This window comes from Equus quagga, chromosome 17, assembly GCF_021613505.1.
Source record: "Equus quagga isolate Etosha38 chromosome 17, UCLA_HA_Equagga_1.0, whole genome shotgun sequence".
NCBI classification, from domain to species: domain Eukaryota; kingdom Metazoa; phylum Chordata; class Mammalia; order Perissodactyla; family Equidae; genus Equus; species Equus quagga.
Genome location: NC_060283.1, coordinates 53123161 through 53142891, shown reverse-complemented (window position 1 = coordinate 53142891; position 19731 = coordinate 53123161). Strand labels below are relative to the sequence as shown.

General features: G+C 46.5%; 2 protein-coding genes across 2 annotated transcripts in view; both read right to left on the bottom strand.

Annotated features, from left to right (window-relative positions):
* The window catches only part of PECR (peroxisomal trans-2-enoyl-CoA reductase), a 112661-nt gene that overhangs the window by 51765 nt on the left and 41165 nt on the right, over window positions 1-19731 (bottom strand). The gene's annotated exons all lie outside the window — the stretch shown is intronic.
* Window positions 1632-3358, bottom strand: LOC124228718 (uncharacterized). Its single transcript, XM_046643418.1, has 2 exons — window positions 2792-3358; window positions 1632-1912 (listed from the first exon to the last, which is right to left on the bottom strand). The coding sequence occupies exons 1-2, from the start codon at window positions 3323-3325 to the stop codon at window positions 1718-1720; spliced, it is 729 nt and encodes a 242-aa protein (XP_046499374.1). The 5' UTR covers window positions 3326-3358; the 3' UTR covers window positions 1632-1717.

The following is a 19731-nucleotide window of genomic DNA, read 5'->3' as shown; positions in this document are numbered from 1 at the left end:
TCCTCCAAAAGTTGAATGGAGAATTACGGTCTAACCCAGCAACACCACTCCTACATATATACCCGAGAGAATAGAAAACATATGCCCACCCAACACCTTATACACCAATGTTCACAGCAGCATTACTTAGAAGAGCCAAAAAGTAAACACCACCCAAATGCCCATCAATAAAATGTAATTTATCCACACAATGGAATATTATTCAACTGTAGAAAGGAATGACGTGCTGATACACGCTACAATATGCTGAAAGTTGAAAACATCACGCTCAGTGAAAGCAGCCAGATGCAAAAGGCCACGTATCTTATGATTCTATACATACAAAAGGTCAAGAACAGGCAAATCTGTAAAGATAGAATGTAGATTACTGGTTGTCTGGGGAGTTGGGGGCGGGGCGGCAAGTGACAGCTAATGAGTATGGTGTTTCTTTTTGGAGTGATGAAAATGTTCTGAATTAGATAGTGGTGACGACTGCACACTTTGTAAATATCCTAAAAACCACTGAACGTCGCATTTAAACAACAAAAAAAGATTTCAAACTAGACCTTCCGATGCGTAGGAAAGAACACGCAGGCACCCATACGCACACACATCACTGCTCCACACATCCATTATAAGCTGCTCTTCCCAAATATTGTTATATTGAAACGATACCAGAATGACATCAAACCACAAAAGACCAGTCCACTCATATTCACATGCTCAGAAGAATAACAACGATAATTAACATAAGAACTAACGTTTATTGGGTATTTACTGTGCGTCAGACTATACCAAGCACTTTACATGGATTAGTTCATTTCATTTCTCACGGCAATCCTTTGAGGTGCACACTATGATCACCCCAATTTACAGATAAGGAAATTAAGGCACAAATCAGTTTCGTAACTTGTGCCAGGTGACCAGTCAGGGTTTAAACCCAGGCAGTCTGACTCAGGAGCACTATCCTCTTCTGCCCCAACCAACAGTCTTCCTAAAATCACTTGCAAAATTCACTGCCTTACAGTGTAAACCAAGGCAAAAGAGGGTCGAGATTTTAAAACAATCAGAACTATTAACTCAAATAGCAGTCCCAGACAGAAAATTAGAAAGGCCCCAGGCTCTGAGAATGAGACCAAGCTGACGGCTGTATTTCATGGCACCGGGAAGGCAGACAAGTGGAGTGTACAACCCAAGCGTGAAATTCTAGATTGTTACCAGCTACTCTTCAGACCGGGGGTAGATTACCGGCTTCTGCCTGCCCACAATAATCTAACAATCTAAGTGGGAGCAAAAACATTGTGTATTGTGTATGTGACTGTTTATGTGTACAAAACAACATGGCATACATGTTTCCATACATGTGGGCTCACTAAGCAGTGAAGGACAGATGCTAAGTTCGAAGTCCTAAGTCACAGGACAGAGAGATGAATAAGTAGGTAAAGATAATTAGCCGGGGCCGGCCCAGTGGTGCAGCGGTTAAGAGCACACGTTCCGCTTTGGCCGCCGGGCATTCGCATGTTCGGATCCCGGGTGCGGACACTTCTTGCCATGCTGTGGTAGGCATCCCACATATAAAGTAGGGGAACATGGGCACGGATGTGAGCTCAGGGCCAGTCTTCCTTAGCGAAAAGAGGAGGATTGGCAGCGGATGTTAGCTCAGGGCTAATCTTCCTCCAAAAAAAATAAAATAAAGGTAATTAGTAATTAAAGAAGACTGCTGGAGGGGCCTTGAGAACTAGCATTTAGGAAGGGGCAGGTCACTACTTGAGGCAAGCTTGGAGGGAACAGGAAGGTTGGCTTGTTCCTGGAGCAGCAAGGATGCCTGTCTGATTAAATCAAGGAGTGTACAGCGTTTAACGTGCTGGAAATCAGAGTGGACAGGCAGGAAGGGGTTACGTAAGATCACAAAAGTCAAGGGCAGTGTCTGGACCTGATAAAGTAAGAAAAGGTAAATCATGCTTTAAGAAAAGTCATGAAAGCTTCACCATTTTTGTTGCATACTTCGTAAGAAAGAAACACTGGCTTTGGCAGTGCCTTTCCCAACCCCGGAATTCGACCTCCTGTGCTGTTTCTGAGTTCATTTTGAATATTCTGTTTCTGTCCTATCTACCCCCCAAGGCACAACCTAGTGGAACCTTCATTTCAGCAGAGTTAAGATATAACATAACTGCTTACAATCACAGCCCTGAACAAAACTGTGTTGTACCATCCCTCCACAGAGCCACTTAGCACATTGCTAATGGGTTTTAAATTTCCTCACACTTCACATCCTCACCCATGATGAATCAACATCCTACTGAACAGGCTGCCCCTGGGTAAAATATGCATTTTTTAATGTGAAAGATATTTCCTTGTGCTCAGTCACTGAAATTGTCTTCTTTTGATAATAAAATTGAATGATAAAGTATCCAGCTTTTTTCCCCCGGGTGAAACAGAAACTCGCATTGCTTCTTTCACTGAAATATACCCATCAAACGCACAGTCACAGTAGTATTTAATCGCACTCCTAAGCAAACTTCTCTCCGTACTTGCCTGCCTGGGTATTGCACCCGATTTCTCGGTACTTTTCACAGGCATCCACTAGGGTCTCAGGTACCTCCTAGGATTTGTGCTTTAGGGCAAAAAACTTCACCCGAAGAACAAACCCAAGGAGCACGCTAACCTGTAAGGGGCTAAGAGGCTTAGCTTGCGCCTCAGTGTGACCTTAAAGCCAGCCCGCCTCCCCAGCTCAGACAAGCACACAGATGTCCCACTCCGCGACGCCCAGCGGCGGCGCGGGGACCCCAACCAAGGCCAGGCGCGCACCCACCTGACCAGGGGCTCCTTCTCGGGCACGCCGGGCTCCTCCAGGCACTTGCACGGGCAGCAGCAGCACGCGGTCCGCAGCCAGTCCCTCGGCCCCATGGGGAGCGAGGTGCCCCTCCGGCGCCGGGAGACTCCGAGAAAGCGGCGGTGGCGCGCGAGCGCGGGGGGGCGCGGCCACCCGGCCGGCGTCCAGGTGCGGGGACAGTGCGGGCGTGGCGGGCCGGTCCGTGCGCATCACGCCGCGGCCGGGGACGCGGGCGAGGCCGGAGGCGCCTCCGCGGCCCGGGGTCTCGGAGTGGCGCGCTCTCCTCCACTTGCGTTTTGTTTGGGGCGCGTGTTTTGTTGGGGCTTTTTTTCCTCTTTCTTTTAATTCCCCGGGCGCAAATAGGAGCGCATGCGTCCCTGAGACGCTCCGCTGCTGCCCTCTAAGGAGGAAGCAGGGACTCCAGCCAGATGGCAAATCCGAGGGCACCGCCGGGCGCCAGGTGGGGGGAGGGGAGAGAGCCCTCGAGTCCCAGAGCACGAGGCTGGGCTGCATCTATTCATACGTTTTATTGGCTTCACTCCTCGAGGAAATAAAAGTCCTTCTTCCCACCGCCACCCCAACCCACACCCCATGCCTTCAAAGCAGAATTTAGGGCGTATTTTTAACATCTCAGCCCCACACAGAGTAAAAGTCAGCAAGAGAGTGCGGATCGACGCATTAGAGAGGGGAGTTTTTTTAAGTTCTATATTCACAATGATTCCCAGTCCTTGAATAACCTCCTCAAAAAAGACAACCTACCGTAGTTTCCTGTGATTCTGCAGAGCCATTTCTGTGTTTATGTGTTTGTTTATGCTTGTACAAACTTGTAAGGATATGTACACATATCCTTCTCTTTTACCCAAACAGTGGCGGACTCCACACATTCCTGCCCATGGCTCGTCTCACCCAGTGCGTCTTGGAGTCTGTTCGGGGTCAGCGCTGGACGTCTTCCTCTCATTTTAACAGCGGCGTATCGCGCAGTTATTGAACCAGACCCGCACGGGTGGGCGTGCAGGTTCCTTCTGGCCTTTTGTATTGACATAATGCTGCATAAACATGCTGGAACTATGCGTTTGGACATGTATATCTGCTGAATAAAATGTTTGGCCGTTGAATTACTGGGTCATAGGTAGGATGCCTTTTTTAATTCTGACGGATCTTGAGAAATTGCCCTCCGAACAGCTGATTCTCATTGTCACTCTGACCACAGCCGGCATGTGAAAGTATCTATTTCCCCACGCTCCACCAACACAATGTGCTGTCTGACAGGGTGCCTGAGAAAGAGGATGGACTCTGGGGGCCCTAGAGAAGTGTGGTCCAGGAGGAAGAGTAGTAGGAGATACTGGAATGTGAGAACTTGAAGGACTTTGCAAGGACTCTGGATTTCCCTGCGTGTGAGCTGAGCAAACTTCGCAGGTTTTTGAGGAGAGGAAGTGAGGCGGTCCACCTAGATGGCAATAGGATCCGTTGGCTGCTGTCTTGAGAAGAAACTGGGTGCCAAGGGCTATTTTAGGGAGATGCAAGTGGAAGCCATTCTAATGGCCCAGGCAACGGATGACGATGGTTTGGACCAGGTAGGTAGCAATAGAGGTGGTGAGAAACGGTTGGACTCTGAATGGAATTTGAAGGCAGAGCAAACAAGATTTACTGAAGGATTGGAAGGAGGGTGTAAAACAAAGAAAGAAAGGAGTGACTCCAAAGTTGTGGGTGTGTAAGTGGTGAAGGTTGAATTGCCATTGACCAGACAGAGAAGAGTGTGGGAGGAGCAGGTTTGCAGGGGTGAGGAGGAAGAGCAAGAGTTTATTTTCAGAAGTGTCAGTTCTCATGGATGGTGTGTTAGCTTTAAAAGTGTGTTACTCCACCTAAGTTTGTCCTGTTCTGACTACATTATGAGGCAGGGCACTTATCAAGGCCATATTCACTGAGAGGCTGGCTGCTGAGGGATAAGGAAGAATAAGAGGAGGTCCCTGGGACCCTGACTTAGTCGGGGCTAAGACGGGCTATGGAGGTGTTATAAAAAGCTAGTAGGAGCCAACGGGGTTGCAGCCGTCCCCAGGCAGCACACGGCCGCGGGATCAAGCCAGGCGCCATGTCGTTTATCACTTGCAACTGTGCCAGGCTGGAGGCCGAACGTTGTTCTTGACAGCAGACTTCCTGCTGGCCGGGCAGTCCCCTTGGGAGAATGCACTCCGTTCTGGAATGGGGTGTCACATTTGAGCAATCCACCTAGGTTCAGGGGGAAAGTGGTAGAGGGAGCTGCCAAAATGTAAACTCGCCCGATAAGAAGATGAAATTTAGGATGTGACAGTTCACGTTAACTATTTGAGTTGGATTTGTTAAGAATGACGACATCAGAGAAAGCTTTCAGCTCCTGGAACATACAGGCGCTCTGGCTGCCCCTGTGTTGACTTCAATCTTAGACAAATCACTTAATTTTTGTGAACCTCAATTTTCTAATCTGAGAAGTGGAGATGATCAGGCCGGCTCTACCTACTAGACACAGTTGTAAGTCTCAAATGAGAGCATTTGAAAACTATAAAGCACTGGGGCCGGCCCGGTGGCAGAGCGGTTAAGTTTGCGCACTCTGCTTCAGAGGTCCCGAGTTTGCCAGGTCAGATCCTGGGCACAGACTTACGCACTACTTATCAAGCCATGCTGTAGCAGGTGTCCCACATATAAAGTAGAGGAAGATGGGCATGGATGTTAGCTCAGGGCCAGGCTTCCTCAAAAACAAACAAACAAATAAACTATAAAGCACTCTAGAAATATCAGAATTCAACACTATTGGTTAAATCCAAATAATATAGGCCCTTTGGGCAAATGTCAGTCCCAGTACTACTTGGCGCACATATGACAATATTTCTTTTCACATTTGTACCTCTGCAATGTGGGAGCATCTTTTATGTGGTCTGTTTCAGACAGGATATTTCTAGAAAGTCATAGAACCATATCTATTTAACAAACATGACCAGGAGATTAATGCTTGCCTTACTAAGAATCACGTGTACTGTTTTCCTGCTCTAATAATTGTTAATGTTTTTCTTTAAAGCTAACTTTAAATTTGAAAACTTATAAATGAAACATTCCTCTAAAAAATGGAAATAATAGTTACAGTTCCTTCTGACCACCATCTACAATCCTGTCTCCTTTCTACCCTCCCCAGGGCAACCACTGTTGTCAAGTGTGGTACAAACCTTTTTCCAGACACATGTACACATATGTGCCCCTGTGATGTATATATAGGATCACTGTGTGTGTTGTTATTTTTGGTAGTGAGTTTTGTTTTAATATAAAAGGTATGCATTCATCTATCTGCAAGCTTTTTCCACTTAATAATATGTCCTGGCGATCTATCCTTATTGGGACACATAATACTGCCTCATTCTTTTTAACTGATGTGAGTATTCTATTTAGTAGTTTTCTAAGGATTATTAGATCTGTGTGTTCATAGCACTCATCTTCCCAGAAGTTGACTACCTTCCTGATTTCCCTGTTTGTTTGTAAACTGGACCAAATGTGGCCAAACCTTCCAGCTTCAGCTTCTAGGCGGCTGAAACCACATTTTGGCAACCCCATTTCCTGTTTCAGACATCATTCGCAGGCTCTCCTTCTTTTAGAGTGCTGCTAGATTGTTCCTCCTGCCCAAGCTGACGCCAACACCACCCACCACAGGCAGCAACATCTGACATTTACCAAGAGCCCCTGGGCACCTGATGTCGGGGGAGTAGGCAGTCCCTGGGGGAAACTGGTGACTCACAGAGCCATCAGCTGCTTGTTTTCAAGGCAGAACTGCTGGCCCTTATTTTTAGATTTCTCTACAGTGGGGAAGACTCTAGAGTCTGCTTTGAAAACAACTAGTATAGTTTGAAGTCCTCTTTCTTTAAGAATTTACTGATGCCTCCTGAGAGTTGGAGGAAAATGCATGTGCAGGGTGGGAAAAATTAGACATCAAAATACTTATGCTCCAACAGCACATCATTAGTGCATTGCACAGAAAAGCTATGCTTGCAACAATTGCATGAGCTGGTGTCATTCCATTATTTATTCAACAAATATTTATTGAGCCAAGCACTGGGGATACAATGGTGAACTACAATGTAGGTTCCAGTCGTGAAGACAGGAACTTTGTTTTGTTTTTGCAATATCCCAGCCGCCTGGAATAGTGCAGACCCATGCTAGGGAGTTAGTAAATAGAAGGATGTGCCGTTATCACAATGTCTAGAACAGTGCAGGTACATGGTAGACACTTCATAAACGTGTTGAATAAATGCATAAAAGCAGGAAAAGAGCTGTTTAGTGAACCAAGAGTTTGTACAAAAAGTTATTTTTAATTTCTGAAGTCTATTTATGAGCTGCCCAAATCCAGTAGAGAAAAGCTAAAGAGGCTTGTCTTCCTTAGAGAAAACGGACATCTTCTGAAACAAGCCAGGACCCTGAGCCAGCATCGCCACTCACCCCAAGCAACCCAAGATGGACACCCGGCATGCCGCCTATCTCTGGAGAGGTCACCTCGGGGAGTGGAATGACTGGATGTCACCAAGGTAAAAGCCAGCCAAGGGTTCCCATCGGGTCTCCTGCTTCTGTGTCCTGCTTTATGCCTCCCGTCCTTATGGTAACAGCGCCTTGCTTTCATTTGAAGAACACCCCTCCAGTCCCATGGGTTGGACACAACAATGAATGTACGCCCCCCTTCCCTCACCCCTACCTGCCAACAAGGGGTGGGCATGTGACCCAGGTGGGCCAATCAGACACTCTTCCTGAAATCTGCATCTTAAGGACAAGGACCCAAAGATGGAACATGGTTGGAGTTGAGACGTGAATTATTTTCAAGATAGCATCTTCAAGAGAAGGTCTAACAGTAGTTACTATTTAGATGCCTGGAGCTTTCCTGTTCCAGCATTTTCCAAAATCTAGTTGTTCTAGCTGTTTAGTTTTCCCATCATTCTGTGAACTACTCCATCACTTGTCAATCATTTTTTTTTTTTTTTTTACTTAAGTTAACTGGATTCTGAACTTTCAGACTCAAACCATACAGTCCCACTGAGAGAGCTTAAGAGGCAAGAAAAGGGTAATTGTGACAAGAGAGAGCTAATTATAAAAGAGCAGTTCTATTTCAGGCCAGACACAAGAGTCCAAAGTTTGATTCAGTCAGGTGAGATTTTTATTTCTGTTTCTCTGCGTGGTTTCTCCCCCCCAAAGAGAAAGAGATCCTATCTGCCATCTGAGAATCCTGTCATCGCACCCTGTGGTTTCCCATAATGCAAAATACCTTCTACATTTACAGACTGTTTTTATTTGGTGCAGTCCACTGATCGATTTCACTTCCTTCCCTCCCCCCAAACGTGGACTCTGAGAAAACCCTAATAATCAGTCTTTGCTCATTCTTCAATTTCAAGTGGCAAACACCTTGGCTCTCCTCAAAATTTAGTAGAGATTCTTTTCTAAACTCCTTCATACTTGAGAATAAGTCTGCCCTTTCAAAAGGATGTCCTTGGAGAGAATAAAAATACACGAGGGGGGCTGGCCCCGTGGCCGAGTGGTTAAGTTCGCGCGCTCCGCTGCAGGCGGCCCAGTGTTTCGTTGGTTCGAATCCTGGGTGCGGACATGGCACTGCTCATCAGACCACGCTGAGGCGGCATCCCACATGCCACAGCTAGAAGGACCCACAACGAAGAGTATACAACTATGTACTGGTGGGCTTTGGGGAGAAAAAGGAAAAAAATAAAATCTTTAAGAAAAAAAATACACGAGGGAGGCTAGAAGAGGCATAGAATACATCAGGAGCTTCTTCCTCAAGAAAACTTGCTTCCTATAGCTCCACCATGAAGGGACTCCAGCCCTAGTGTGTGTCAACTCTAGCACTTTTTTGTCTAGATTTTTGTGACCTTTATCCTCTGGGTATTAATCGGTTCCTAATTGTGAATCACAACACCATCACTCAAACTGGTTTAAGTATAAAAGGAAATTTTTTGGCTCAAGTACCTGCAAAAGTCAGAAGTTACGCCAACTTTAGACATAACTGTATCCAGACACTCAAAAGATAAAATAAGGGTTGGTTTCTGCCACAGACTGAATGTTGAATGTGTCCCCCACAAATTCGTATGTTGAAATCTAATCTCCAATCTGATGGTCTGTGAAGGTGAAGCCTCTGGGAGGTGGTTAGGTCGTGAGGAGGGAGCCATCTTGAAGGGGATTATTGCCCTCATGAAAGAGACCCCAGAGCTCTCCCTCACCCTTCCACCATGTAAGGGCACAGCAAGAAGATGGCCGTCTATGAACCAGGAAGAGGGTCCTCACCAGACACTGAATCTGCTGGCACCGTGATCTTAGACTTCCAGCCTCCAGAACGCTAAGAAACAAATATCTGTTGTTTAGAAGCCACCCAGTCTGTGGTATTTCTGTTATTGCAGCCTGAACGGACTAAGACAGTTTCTTTTCCTCCCTGGGCTCTGAGTTGGTGACACTCTCAGGCCCCCAGTAGCTCTGGGTTTCACCATCTTTTCCAGTGATAATCTCAGGAGAAAGAGAAGAGTTCCTTCCCGCTCAGTTGATCAACAGACCTGGGCCCGACTTTCATTGGCCTGAAATGGAACCCACTGCTCATTCAGTGGGAGGGAACGTGCCTCCTGAGCAGGCTTGAGTCTCATGCATACCCTTGCAGTGCTCAAGTGAGACAGGAAAAGCAAGCCAGTTGGACTAACAGTGGGAGAGTTTCCTAAGGAAAACCAACTGGAGCCGCAGAAAGGGGAATGGATGCTGGCAAAGCTAAAACAATGCACGTCCACTCCGTCAGTAATGGCAGCTGCTGATGCACTGGTTCAACACGGTTGTGTGTTTCCAAGAGCTTCTGCCATCTGGGATGGACAGAAAGGCCTCCACAAAGAGGAGCTGGTCCATGGCCCTGTAGGTCGAAAGCCCAGCGACTCAGATTACAGGAGTTTTCCAGGAGGGACTTCAGAATCCCACCGCATCCCCTAAAAGTTCAAACAGTGAACCAATGAGTTCAGCAACATCTACTCCCAAAACCAAACAGAAAGGGAGAAATTATGTCACTGGATGGAAGGGACTCTCCCATGAGGCTGTTGGCACAGGTGGAGTTTCTCAAAGGGTCACCCTACACACCTGCACTAGAACTCTGGGGATCCTTACTGAAACTCCAGATTCCTAGCCCTCCTTGAGATCTTCGGAATCATAAGCTTTGGGGCTGAGCCGCCAGAGGCTGCGATTTTCTCAAGCTCCCACGCAGGGCCGGGCTCGGGTGAGGCACTGAGGGTGCACCATTTAAGGAGGGGCTCACTCTCAGGGCAGACCCAGCCCTGCATAGCCCTGAGAGTGACGGCTGCTGAAATGTTGCACGCCAGGCCCCTCATTCCCCTATCCTACTCCCAGCCTTGCTCCCAAGGCTTGGGAATTCTGAGGTACGCTGTTATGGACTGAACTGTGCCCCCTCCCAATTTCCTATGTAGAAGTCCTAACCCCAGTACCTCGGTATTTGAAGACAGGGCCTTTAAAGAGGTGATTAAGGTTAAATGAGGTCATTAATCCACCATGACTGGCCTCCCCATAATAAGGGGAGATTAGGACGTTGACACAGAGGGAGGACATGTGACGACAAGGGGAGAAGACAGCCGTCCACAAGCCAAGGAGAGAGGCCTCAGAAGGAAACCAACCTGCCGACGCTCTCATCTCAGAACCCCAACCTCCGAGCTGTGAGAAAATACATCTCTGTCACCTGGGCGCCAAGTGTGTGATGTTTGTTCTGTCAGCCCCAGCAAACTAATACAGGTGCCAATGGCCAGGCTGGTAGACGCCTGGGCTCTGGCATCACAGAGCCTCCGCGAGGCTGCAGGCAGGGTGAGCTGAAACAGTACATGGCGACCAGGCACTGCAGGTCATGGACAAGAGGAAGCGCTCTGCAAAGGCTGGCTGTCGTTACTCTTGTCAATAAAGTACACACACCCCGGTCAGAGCCTAGCCCATCACCCTCCATAGCCAATTGTGACCACCTAAGGTTATTCCACTTAACTCATATTTGTTGGGTGTCAGCTGTATAAGCACGGCGCAGTGCTCAAACTCTCGTGGAGCACAAAGATGGAAAAGAAGCAGTACTCATCCCAGAGCAAAACTGGAAAATTACAAACTGAAATGGTCTGCACTCATCTGTGCCCCGAGGCAGCCGTCGTCTTGATTCCTACGGTGTGTCCTCCTTTGCCTCACCCTGCCTTTCCGATGTTGAACTATCCTGCCGCGCCTAATTCTGCTCCTACATTTAGCTCTCCAGTCGTAGTTAAGTCTCCTCTGTATCACGTTTCAGACGCCCAGAACAGTCTCATTCTCAGCCCCTTGGATGTGCCCTGGAATCCCACCTCTTCCTCTGGAAGATCACGCCCCCTGCAGTCCCAAGCATTCTGCCCGCTCCGAAGTCTCTCCCTCTTATACGTAACTGAAACAAACCTCAACCTGGAGCCATCAGTCATGCCACGCTTGTTCCTACTCCAGTCAAACTCTAACTAATAACCATTTATTAAGCACCTGCTACATGCAAGGTGACACAAAGTTACAAACTAGGAGAAGACATGCATCCAAAGCCATAACATTGGAGAAATCACGAGCACCATTCCTATTTGCTGTGAAGGCCCCCAAAGGTTTGCCTCGAGTTTAAGCCCAGGTTCTAGCAATCTGAGTGTTAATAGATAACCAAGTTTATGCCAGCGGGTTTTTAGTTTTCCATTCATTTATATTACTTCTTGATCCATAACACTCAGAGATTCATAAACAGGCCAGACCCGGCAACCTTCCCATGTGAGTTCTGCACAAGTAACAGCAGCAGGTAAATCTCCCTGAGGGTTGTGTATACACTCTCCTGTAGTTCCTGCTGCCACCTCGTGGGCTTCCGTTGTAAACGCACTGGAGTTTCTTGGAGATGGGGCTGGGGATCTGAAACGGGCTGGAAAGCTTGCTTTCACTCAACAGACAAGCGGCTGCGGCTACAGTGTCTGTGAGATCGTAAAGGGCCGTCGCAATATTCAAATAGGAGGTTGAACCTGGCTCCAGCTGACCGCTAACCTGTTGGGGCGATGCTCACTTGAGCAGTCGGTCAAGAGGTGCCCAACACCCTGGTTATGGTTCTACGCTTCCATTTGATGTCGTAAGCGTTGCTGCTTGATTTATTAGCCTGAAAACCGTGGAAAAGTACAGAGGCCATTACATATATTTCTTAACTTATATAAAGGAAGTAATTTAAATAGATGACGAAAATTGAAGAGTGTGTGTTTTTCAATTTTATTATTTATTTTGGTTTCTATCTACTTAAATAAATCCATCTTGGAAACAGTTTGATGGCATAAATTAAATGGTGGGAGCGCCGTTCCCCAGAGAAAGAGCTGCCTCTGGGGAAGCACGTGCGTGGGCCGCTTTGGCCCTGTCGCCATCCCCTCCGATGGACAGCTGGCACTGTTTTGTGGGGCACAGTAACGGAGGCAAAGCGTGAGTCGGGGCACAGAGCTGGGAAGGGAGCGGCCGGGCAAACAGGGGGAGCAGGAGCCGAGAGGCGAGCAGGGGAGCGCGGGTCCGGGAGGGCTGGGCGGTCCCCCGCAGGGCACAGCGCTCAGACGGGGACAGGTCACGCGCTCAACAAATCGAAGGATGCCTGATGTTCTCCTGGGCCCGCGCTGAGGCCCCTTTCAGTCCGGGCCCTGAATGCCCTTCGGTGACCTTGTGAGGTTGGCTAAGTCTCGTCTCCGCGCCTCTCCCACAGCGCCCAGCCCCCAGGCTCTGCCCTGCTCGCCCTTCTCTCCGCCTGGCTGTTTTCAGTTTGGAAAGCCCTCGGCACCAGGTAGGGATTGCACCCGAGCCACCGTCGTCTGTCCCCTCTTTCCCGTACGCCCCACAAGACGAAGCGTCCTGTTCTAAGGCCATAGGCTACTCCAACTGCTCGCGAGGACGCCTCAGTCACAGGGAGACCCAGCCCTGCCCACGCTGTGTTAAACAGTGATGGTTCTTTGCCCTCAGAAAACGTGGTAGAAAGATGAAGAACGGGTATAACAGTTTGACCCCAAATTTGAGTCTATCCGCTTCAAGATTCCTGGCACCACTGGTGTCCTTGAAAAAGTGAGAGAATCCTTGAAAATGCACATCTTGGCCAGATGGGAGAATGATTTCTGCAGGAAAGACTGACAAATAAAGGTAAAATCCTTAGTTGCCCCCTCCCCACAGATACCCAGAAGAGGCTGCTTTAAAGACCTTGAGGGGAAAACATTAAAAACTTGGAGACAAGATGTCTAGTGCCCACAGCAAGCCTCCAGCAGCAAAAGAGCGAACTCCTCAGCTTGGAGGCGGTGGCCTTCCTCCCCCAGTGCAGCACCTGGTGTCACCTGCAGGAGACCTGGCACCGGAGACTGGGCTCCAGATAGAGTCAGCGGACAGGAGGTTTGGCAGGGAGTGCGCAAGGAATCGGCACCTGCAGAAGAGAAAGGAAGAGAAGGGCGCAGGACTGGGCCTCAGCCAGCCCTCTGGAAAGTTCTGGACATAGAAGGACCCTTCTAAGCTGCTCTGGGTTGGTGTGAGAGGACTGGGCCTTTCCACCCCATGATAAGCAACCTCTGGGTGAGGGCCCCCTGAGAAGGGTCTATGACCTCGGGTAGAGCAGCTCTCTTTGGCTGAGCTTGTCTAGGCCGGGGACTGACAGACAAGGGTTGTCTGCTGGAGCACTGCCAGCACCTGGCCCAATAATGCCTTCCTTCCTGAGGGAGGATCTGTGTGGCACATCACAGCATCTGCCGTCTGGCAACCCTAGACCTAAATCCATCCCTGTGGGTTGTTCCACAGGCTCAGAATTTCCTTGCCCTGGAAATGCCAGGAATTCTTTTATCAGATTGCTTCTCTTGAAGATAGGTAAAGCCTTGTTTTTTTCTCTTCCTTTTTTTTATTGTGGTAAAATATTTTCAAATATATTTCAACCACCAGCAGGGTCACCCATGGTGGACAGGTTTCAGCAGAGCTTCCAGACTAAACAGACTAGGAAGAAGGACCTGGCCACCCACTTCCAAAAAATTGGCCACGAAAACCCTGTGAGTAGCAGCAGAGCATTGTCGCATAGAGCGCTGGAAGGGGAGAGGATGGTGCAGAAAGTCCGGGCAGGGTTCCGCTCTGCTCTGCACAGGGTCGCTGGGAGTCAGAATTGACACAACGGCGCTAACAACAGTAAAAAATATATTAAGCCCTCCAAGCATTATCGCTAAAACCTTCTGCTCTTAGAAGGGAACATTCTAGAAATAAGATTCGGGACATTCTGTCCACCAGAGAGACAATCCCACCCACGTTAAATGGATTAAAAATACATGCTACAGGCCCACCCCGTGGGACTAGGGATTGCTGGAGATCTCGGAGAGGACTGGGGCTGGGGGAAGTTTCAAAGGCCGGTCCTGCGACCCGGAGGGGAAGCTCCGGAGTTCCGCCCAGGCAGCAGACAAAACTCTCTGTCTGCCATTAGCAGAGGGGCCACACCCAGCATTCATGGCTCCGGGAGAGGCCCGGAGAGAATCCCAGAGGGCGGGGCGACCCCCAGCTGCCGTTGCCCGCCCCATGGGATTAGGGATTGCCGGAGATCTCGGAGAGGACTGGGGCTGGGGGAAGTTCCATAGGCCCGCTCTGTGCCCCGGAGGGGACGTTACAGAATTCTGCCCGGGCAGCAGACAAAACTCTCTGTCTGCCATTAGCGAAGGGGCCACGCCCAGCACTCAACTCCGGGAAAGCCCCGGAGAGAATCCCAGAGGGCGGGGCGACCCCCAGCTGCCATTGCCCGCCCCGTGGGACTAGGGATTGCCAGAGATCTCGGAGAGGACTGGGGCTGGGGGGAGTTCCAGGGACCCAGCTCCGTAGCCTAGGGGGAAAGCCTACAGGCTCACAGCAGCCTTAGGGAAAGCCTCTGCACAGCACCAGTAGAAGGCACCCAGCCGGCAGCCACAAGGCTGGAAGACCCCAGGGCACAAGCAGCATAGCTAGGTGAACTAACCACAGACTGTAGAAGATGCCAATAGCTCTCCTGTGACCCATAGAGGACAAGTGAGATTTTGTGGGTGCCGACAGCAACAGAGCAACAAATATAAGTGATCCCACCCCTGGCCGCCGGAAAAGCCCATAACACTGTTGCAGACCCCAAGGAGGGAGCACGTCTAGGTGGGCTGCAACAGTAGGCACCAGCAGCCTGAAGCCCCCCTGTGACGGCCCCCACGGCAGAGGAGGGAATCCAAAGGACCACTGTGGCTACGAGGAGGGGCCCAGGCCCAGTTAGCAACTGCGGACAGGGTTCCTGGTTGGTGCAGTATAAACAGCTGCTCCCCCACCGCAGCAGCTGAAACAAGTGAAAGGAGCAACTAAACTCTATCTCTATGCGGAGGCACAAATCAACAACATCAAGCAATATGAAAAAATACATTAAATCTCCAGAACAGAAAGAAAGTAACAAATACACAGAAAACAACCCCAAAGAAAATGAGATATATAACCTAAATGATGATGACTTCAAAACAGCCATCATTAAAATTCTCAATGAGTTAAGAGAGAATTCTGACCGACAACTCAACGAGTTCAGGAGCTATGTCACAAAAGAGTTTGATACGATAAAGAAGAACCAAACAGAAATATTGGAAATGAAGAACACAATAGAGGAGATTAAGAAAAATCTAGATGCTCTGAACAGTAGGGCCGATAATATGGAGGAAAGAATTAGCAATTTGGAAGATGGCAATACAGAATTGCTGCAGGCAGAGGAGGAGAGAGAAGCAAGACTAAAAAGAAATGAAGAAACTCTCCGAGAATTATCAGACACAATTAGGAGATGCAACGTAAGGATTATAGGTATACCAGAGGGAGAAGAGAAGGAGAAAGGGGCAGAAAGCCCATTCAAAGAAATAATGGCTGAGAACTTCCCAAATCTGGTGAGAGAGATGGATCTTCAGGTGACAGAAGCCAATAGATCTCCAAACTTTATCAATGCAAGAAGACCAACTCCACGGCATATAGTAGTGAAGCTAGCAAAAGTCAACGACAAGGAGAAAATACTAAGGACAGCCAGGCAAAAGAAACTAACCTACAAAGGAACCCCCATCAGGCTATCAGCAGATTTCTCAGCAGAAACTTTACAGGCTAGAAGAGAGTGGAATGATATATTCAAAAATCTGAAGGACAAAAATCTACAGCCGAGAATTCTCTACCCAGTGAAAATATCCTTCAAATACGATGGAGAAATAAAAACTTTCCAAGATAAACAAAAATTAAGGGAGTTCATTGCCACAAAACCTCCTCTACAGGAAATCCTCAGGAAAACCCTCATTCCTGAAAAATCCAAAAAAGGAAAGGGGCTACAAAACCAAGAGCAGAGGAGATAAGTAGAAGGACAACAACAGAGAGTAGCAGCTCTCCATCAGAACAGATTAAACCACGGGACAAGAAACAAAGGAAATTGAAGAAAACCGGAAAACAAGACACAAAATGGTAGTGGTAGGCCCCCACATCTCAATAATCACTCTAAATGTAAATGGATTGAACTCCCCAATCAAAAGACACAGAGTGGCAGGATGGATCAAAGAACAAGATCCAACAATATGCTGCCTCCAGGAAACACACCTCAGCCCCAAAGACAAACACAGACTCAGAGTGAAGGGATGGAGAACAATACTCCAAGCTAATAATGAACAAAAGAAAGCAGGTGTCGCTATACTAATATCAGACAAGGTAGATTTCAAAGCAAAACAGATAAAGAAAGATAAAGAGAGACAGTATATAATGATAAAAGGGACTCTCCACCAAGAAGACATAACACTTATAAATATATACGCACCCAACACAGGAGCACCAAAATTTGTAAAGCAACTCTTAACAGAACTAAAAGAAGACATCAACAACAAAACAATAATAGTAGGGGACCTCAACACACCATTAACACCAATGGACAGAACATCCAGACAGAAAATCAACAAGGAAATAATAGAATTAAATGAAAAATTAGACCAGATGGACTTAATAGATATATATAGAACACGTCATCCAAAAACAGCAGGTTACACATTCTTCTCAAGTGCACATGGAACATTCTCAAGGATTGACCATATTTTGGGAACCAAAGCAAACATCAATAAATACAAGAGAGTTGAAATAATATCAAGCATCTTTTCTGATCATAATGCTATTAAACTAGAAATCAACTACAAGAAAAAAGCAGAGAAAGGTGCAAAAATGTGGAGACTAAACAACACGCTTCTCAACAAACAATGGATCATTGAAGAAATTAAAGAAGAAATCAAATTTTATCTGGAGACTAATGAAAATGAGAACACGACATACCAAATCATTTGGGATGCAGCAAAAGCAGTCCTAAGAGGGAAATTCATCGCAATACAGGCTCACCTCACTAAACAAGAAAAAGCTCACATAAGCAACCTCAAACGACGCCTAACAGAACTAGAAAAAGAAGAACAAACAAAGCCCAGAGTCAGTAGAAGGAGGGAAATAATAAAAATAAGAGCAGAAATAAACGATATTGAAACAAAAAAGACAATAGAAAGGATCAATGAAACAAAGGGTTCTTCAAAAGAATTAACAAAATTGACAAACCCCTAGCCAGACTCACCAAGAAAAGAAGAGAGAAATCGCAAATTAATAAAATTAGGAATGACAGAGGAGAAATCACAACAGATACCAATGAAATACAAGAGATCATAAGAGAATACTATGAAAAACTATATGCCAACAAATTGAACAACCTGGAAGAAATGGACAAATTCCTAGACTCCTACAATCTCCCCAAACTGAATCAGGAAGAAATGGAGAATCTGAATAGGCCAATCACAAGTAAGGAAATAGAAACGGTAATCAAAAACCTCCCCAAAAATAAGAGTCCAGGACCAGACGGCTTCTCTGGAGAATTCTACCAAACATTCAAAGAAGACTTAATACCTATTCTCCTCAAACTGTTCCAGAAAATTGAGAAAGATGGAGAACTCCCTAACACATTCTATGAAGCCAACATCACTCTGATCCCCAAACCTGACAAGGACAACACAAAGAAGGAGAACTACAGGCCGATATCACTGATGAACATAGATGCAAAAATCCTCAACAAAATTTTGGCAAACTGAATACAGCAATACATCAAAAAGATTATACACCATGATCAAGTGGGATTTATACCAGGGACACAGGGATGGTTCAACATCCGCAAGTCAATCAACGTGATACACTACATCAACAAAATGAAAAACAAAAACCACATGATCATCTCAATAGATGCAGAGAAAGCATTCGACAAGATCCAACACCCATTTATGATAAAAACCCTCAGTAAAATGGGTATAGAAGGAAAGTACCTCAACATAATAAAGGCCATATATGATAGACCCACAGCCAACATCATACTCAATGGACAAAAACTGAAAGCCATCCCTCTGAGGACAGGAACAAGACAAGGGTGCCCACTTTCACCACTCCTATTCAACATAGTACTGGAGGTGCTGGCCAGAGCAATTCGGCAGGAAAAAGAAATAAAAGGAATCCAAATAGGTAACGAAGAAGTAAAACTCTCGTTGTTTGCAGACGACATGCTCTTATATATAGAAAACCCCAAAGAATCCATAGAAAAACTATTAGAAATAATCAACAACTACAGCAATGTAGCAGGGTATAAAATTAACGTGCATAAATCAGTAGCATTTCTATACACTAACAATGAACTAACAGAAAAAGAACTCAAGAACTCAATCTCATTCACAATCGCAACGAAAAGAATAAAATACCTTGGGATAAACTTAACCAAGGAAGTGAAGGATCTATACAATGAAAACTACAAGACTTTCTTGAAAGAAATTGACGATGACATAAAGAGATGGAAAGACATTCCTTGCACATGGATTGGAAGAATAAACATAGTTAAAATGTCCATACTACCTAAAACAATATACAGATTCAATGCTATCCCAATCAGAATCCCAAGAACATTCTTCACAGAAATTGAACAAACAATCCTAAAATTCATATGGGGCAACAAAAGACCGCGAATTGCTAAAGCAATCCTGAGCAAAAACAAAGCCGGCGGAATCACAATCCCCAATTTCAAAACATACTACAAAGCTACAGTGATCAAAACAGCATGGTACTGGTACAAAAACAGGTCCACAGATCAATGGAACAGAATTGAAAGCCCAGAGATAAAACCACACATCTACGGACAGCTAATCTTCGACAAAGGAGCAGAGGGCCTACAATGGAGAAAAGAAAGTCTCTTCAACATTGGTGCTGGGAAAACTGGACAGCCACATGCAAAAGATTGAAAATTGACCATTCTTTTTCACCACACACCAAAATAAACTCAAAATGGATCAAAGACCTAAAGATTAGGCCTGAGACAATAAGTCTTTTGGAAGAGAATATAGGCAGTACACTCTTTGACATCAGTTTCAAAAGAATCTTTTCGGACACTGTAACTCCTCAGTTGAGGGAAACAATAGAAAGAATAAACAAATGGGACTTCATCAGACTAAAGAGCTTCTTCAAGGCAAGGGAAAACAGGATTGAAACAAAAAAACAGCTCACTAATTGGGAAAAAATACTTACAAGCCACTTATCTGACAAAGGGTTAATCTCCATAATATACAAAGAACTCACACTGATTAGCAACAAAAAAACAAACAACCCGATCAAAAAATGGGCAGAGGACATGAACAGACATTTCTCAAAAGAAGATATAAATATGGCCAATAGACACAGGAAAAGATGTTCATCATCGCTAATCATCAGGGAAATGCAAATCAAAACTACACTAAGATATCACCTTACACCCGTTAGATTGGCAAAAACATCCAAAACCAAGAGTGACAAATGTTGGAGAGGACGTGGAGAAAAAGGAACCCTCATACACTGTTGGT

Excerpts from the sequence above, each read along its gene's own strand:
- LOC124228718 (XM_046643418.1), bottom strand. The coding sequence starts at position 3,325 with ATGCAGCCCAGCCTCGTGCTCTGGGACTCGAGGGCTCTCTCCCCTCCC. Across the intron at positions 1,913-2,791 it reads GAGAAGGAGCCCCTGGTCAG|GTCCAGACACTGCCCTTGAC; the intron begins GTGGGTGCGCGC and ends TTACTTTATCAG.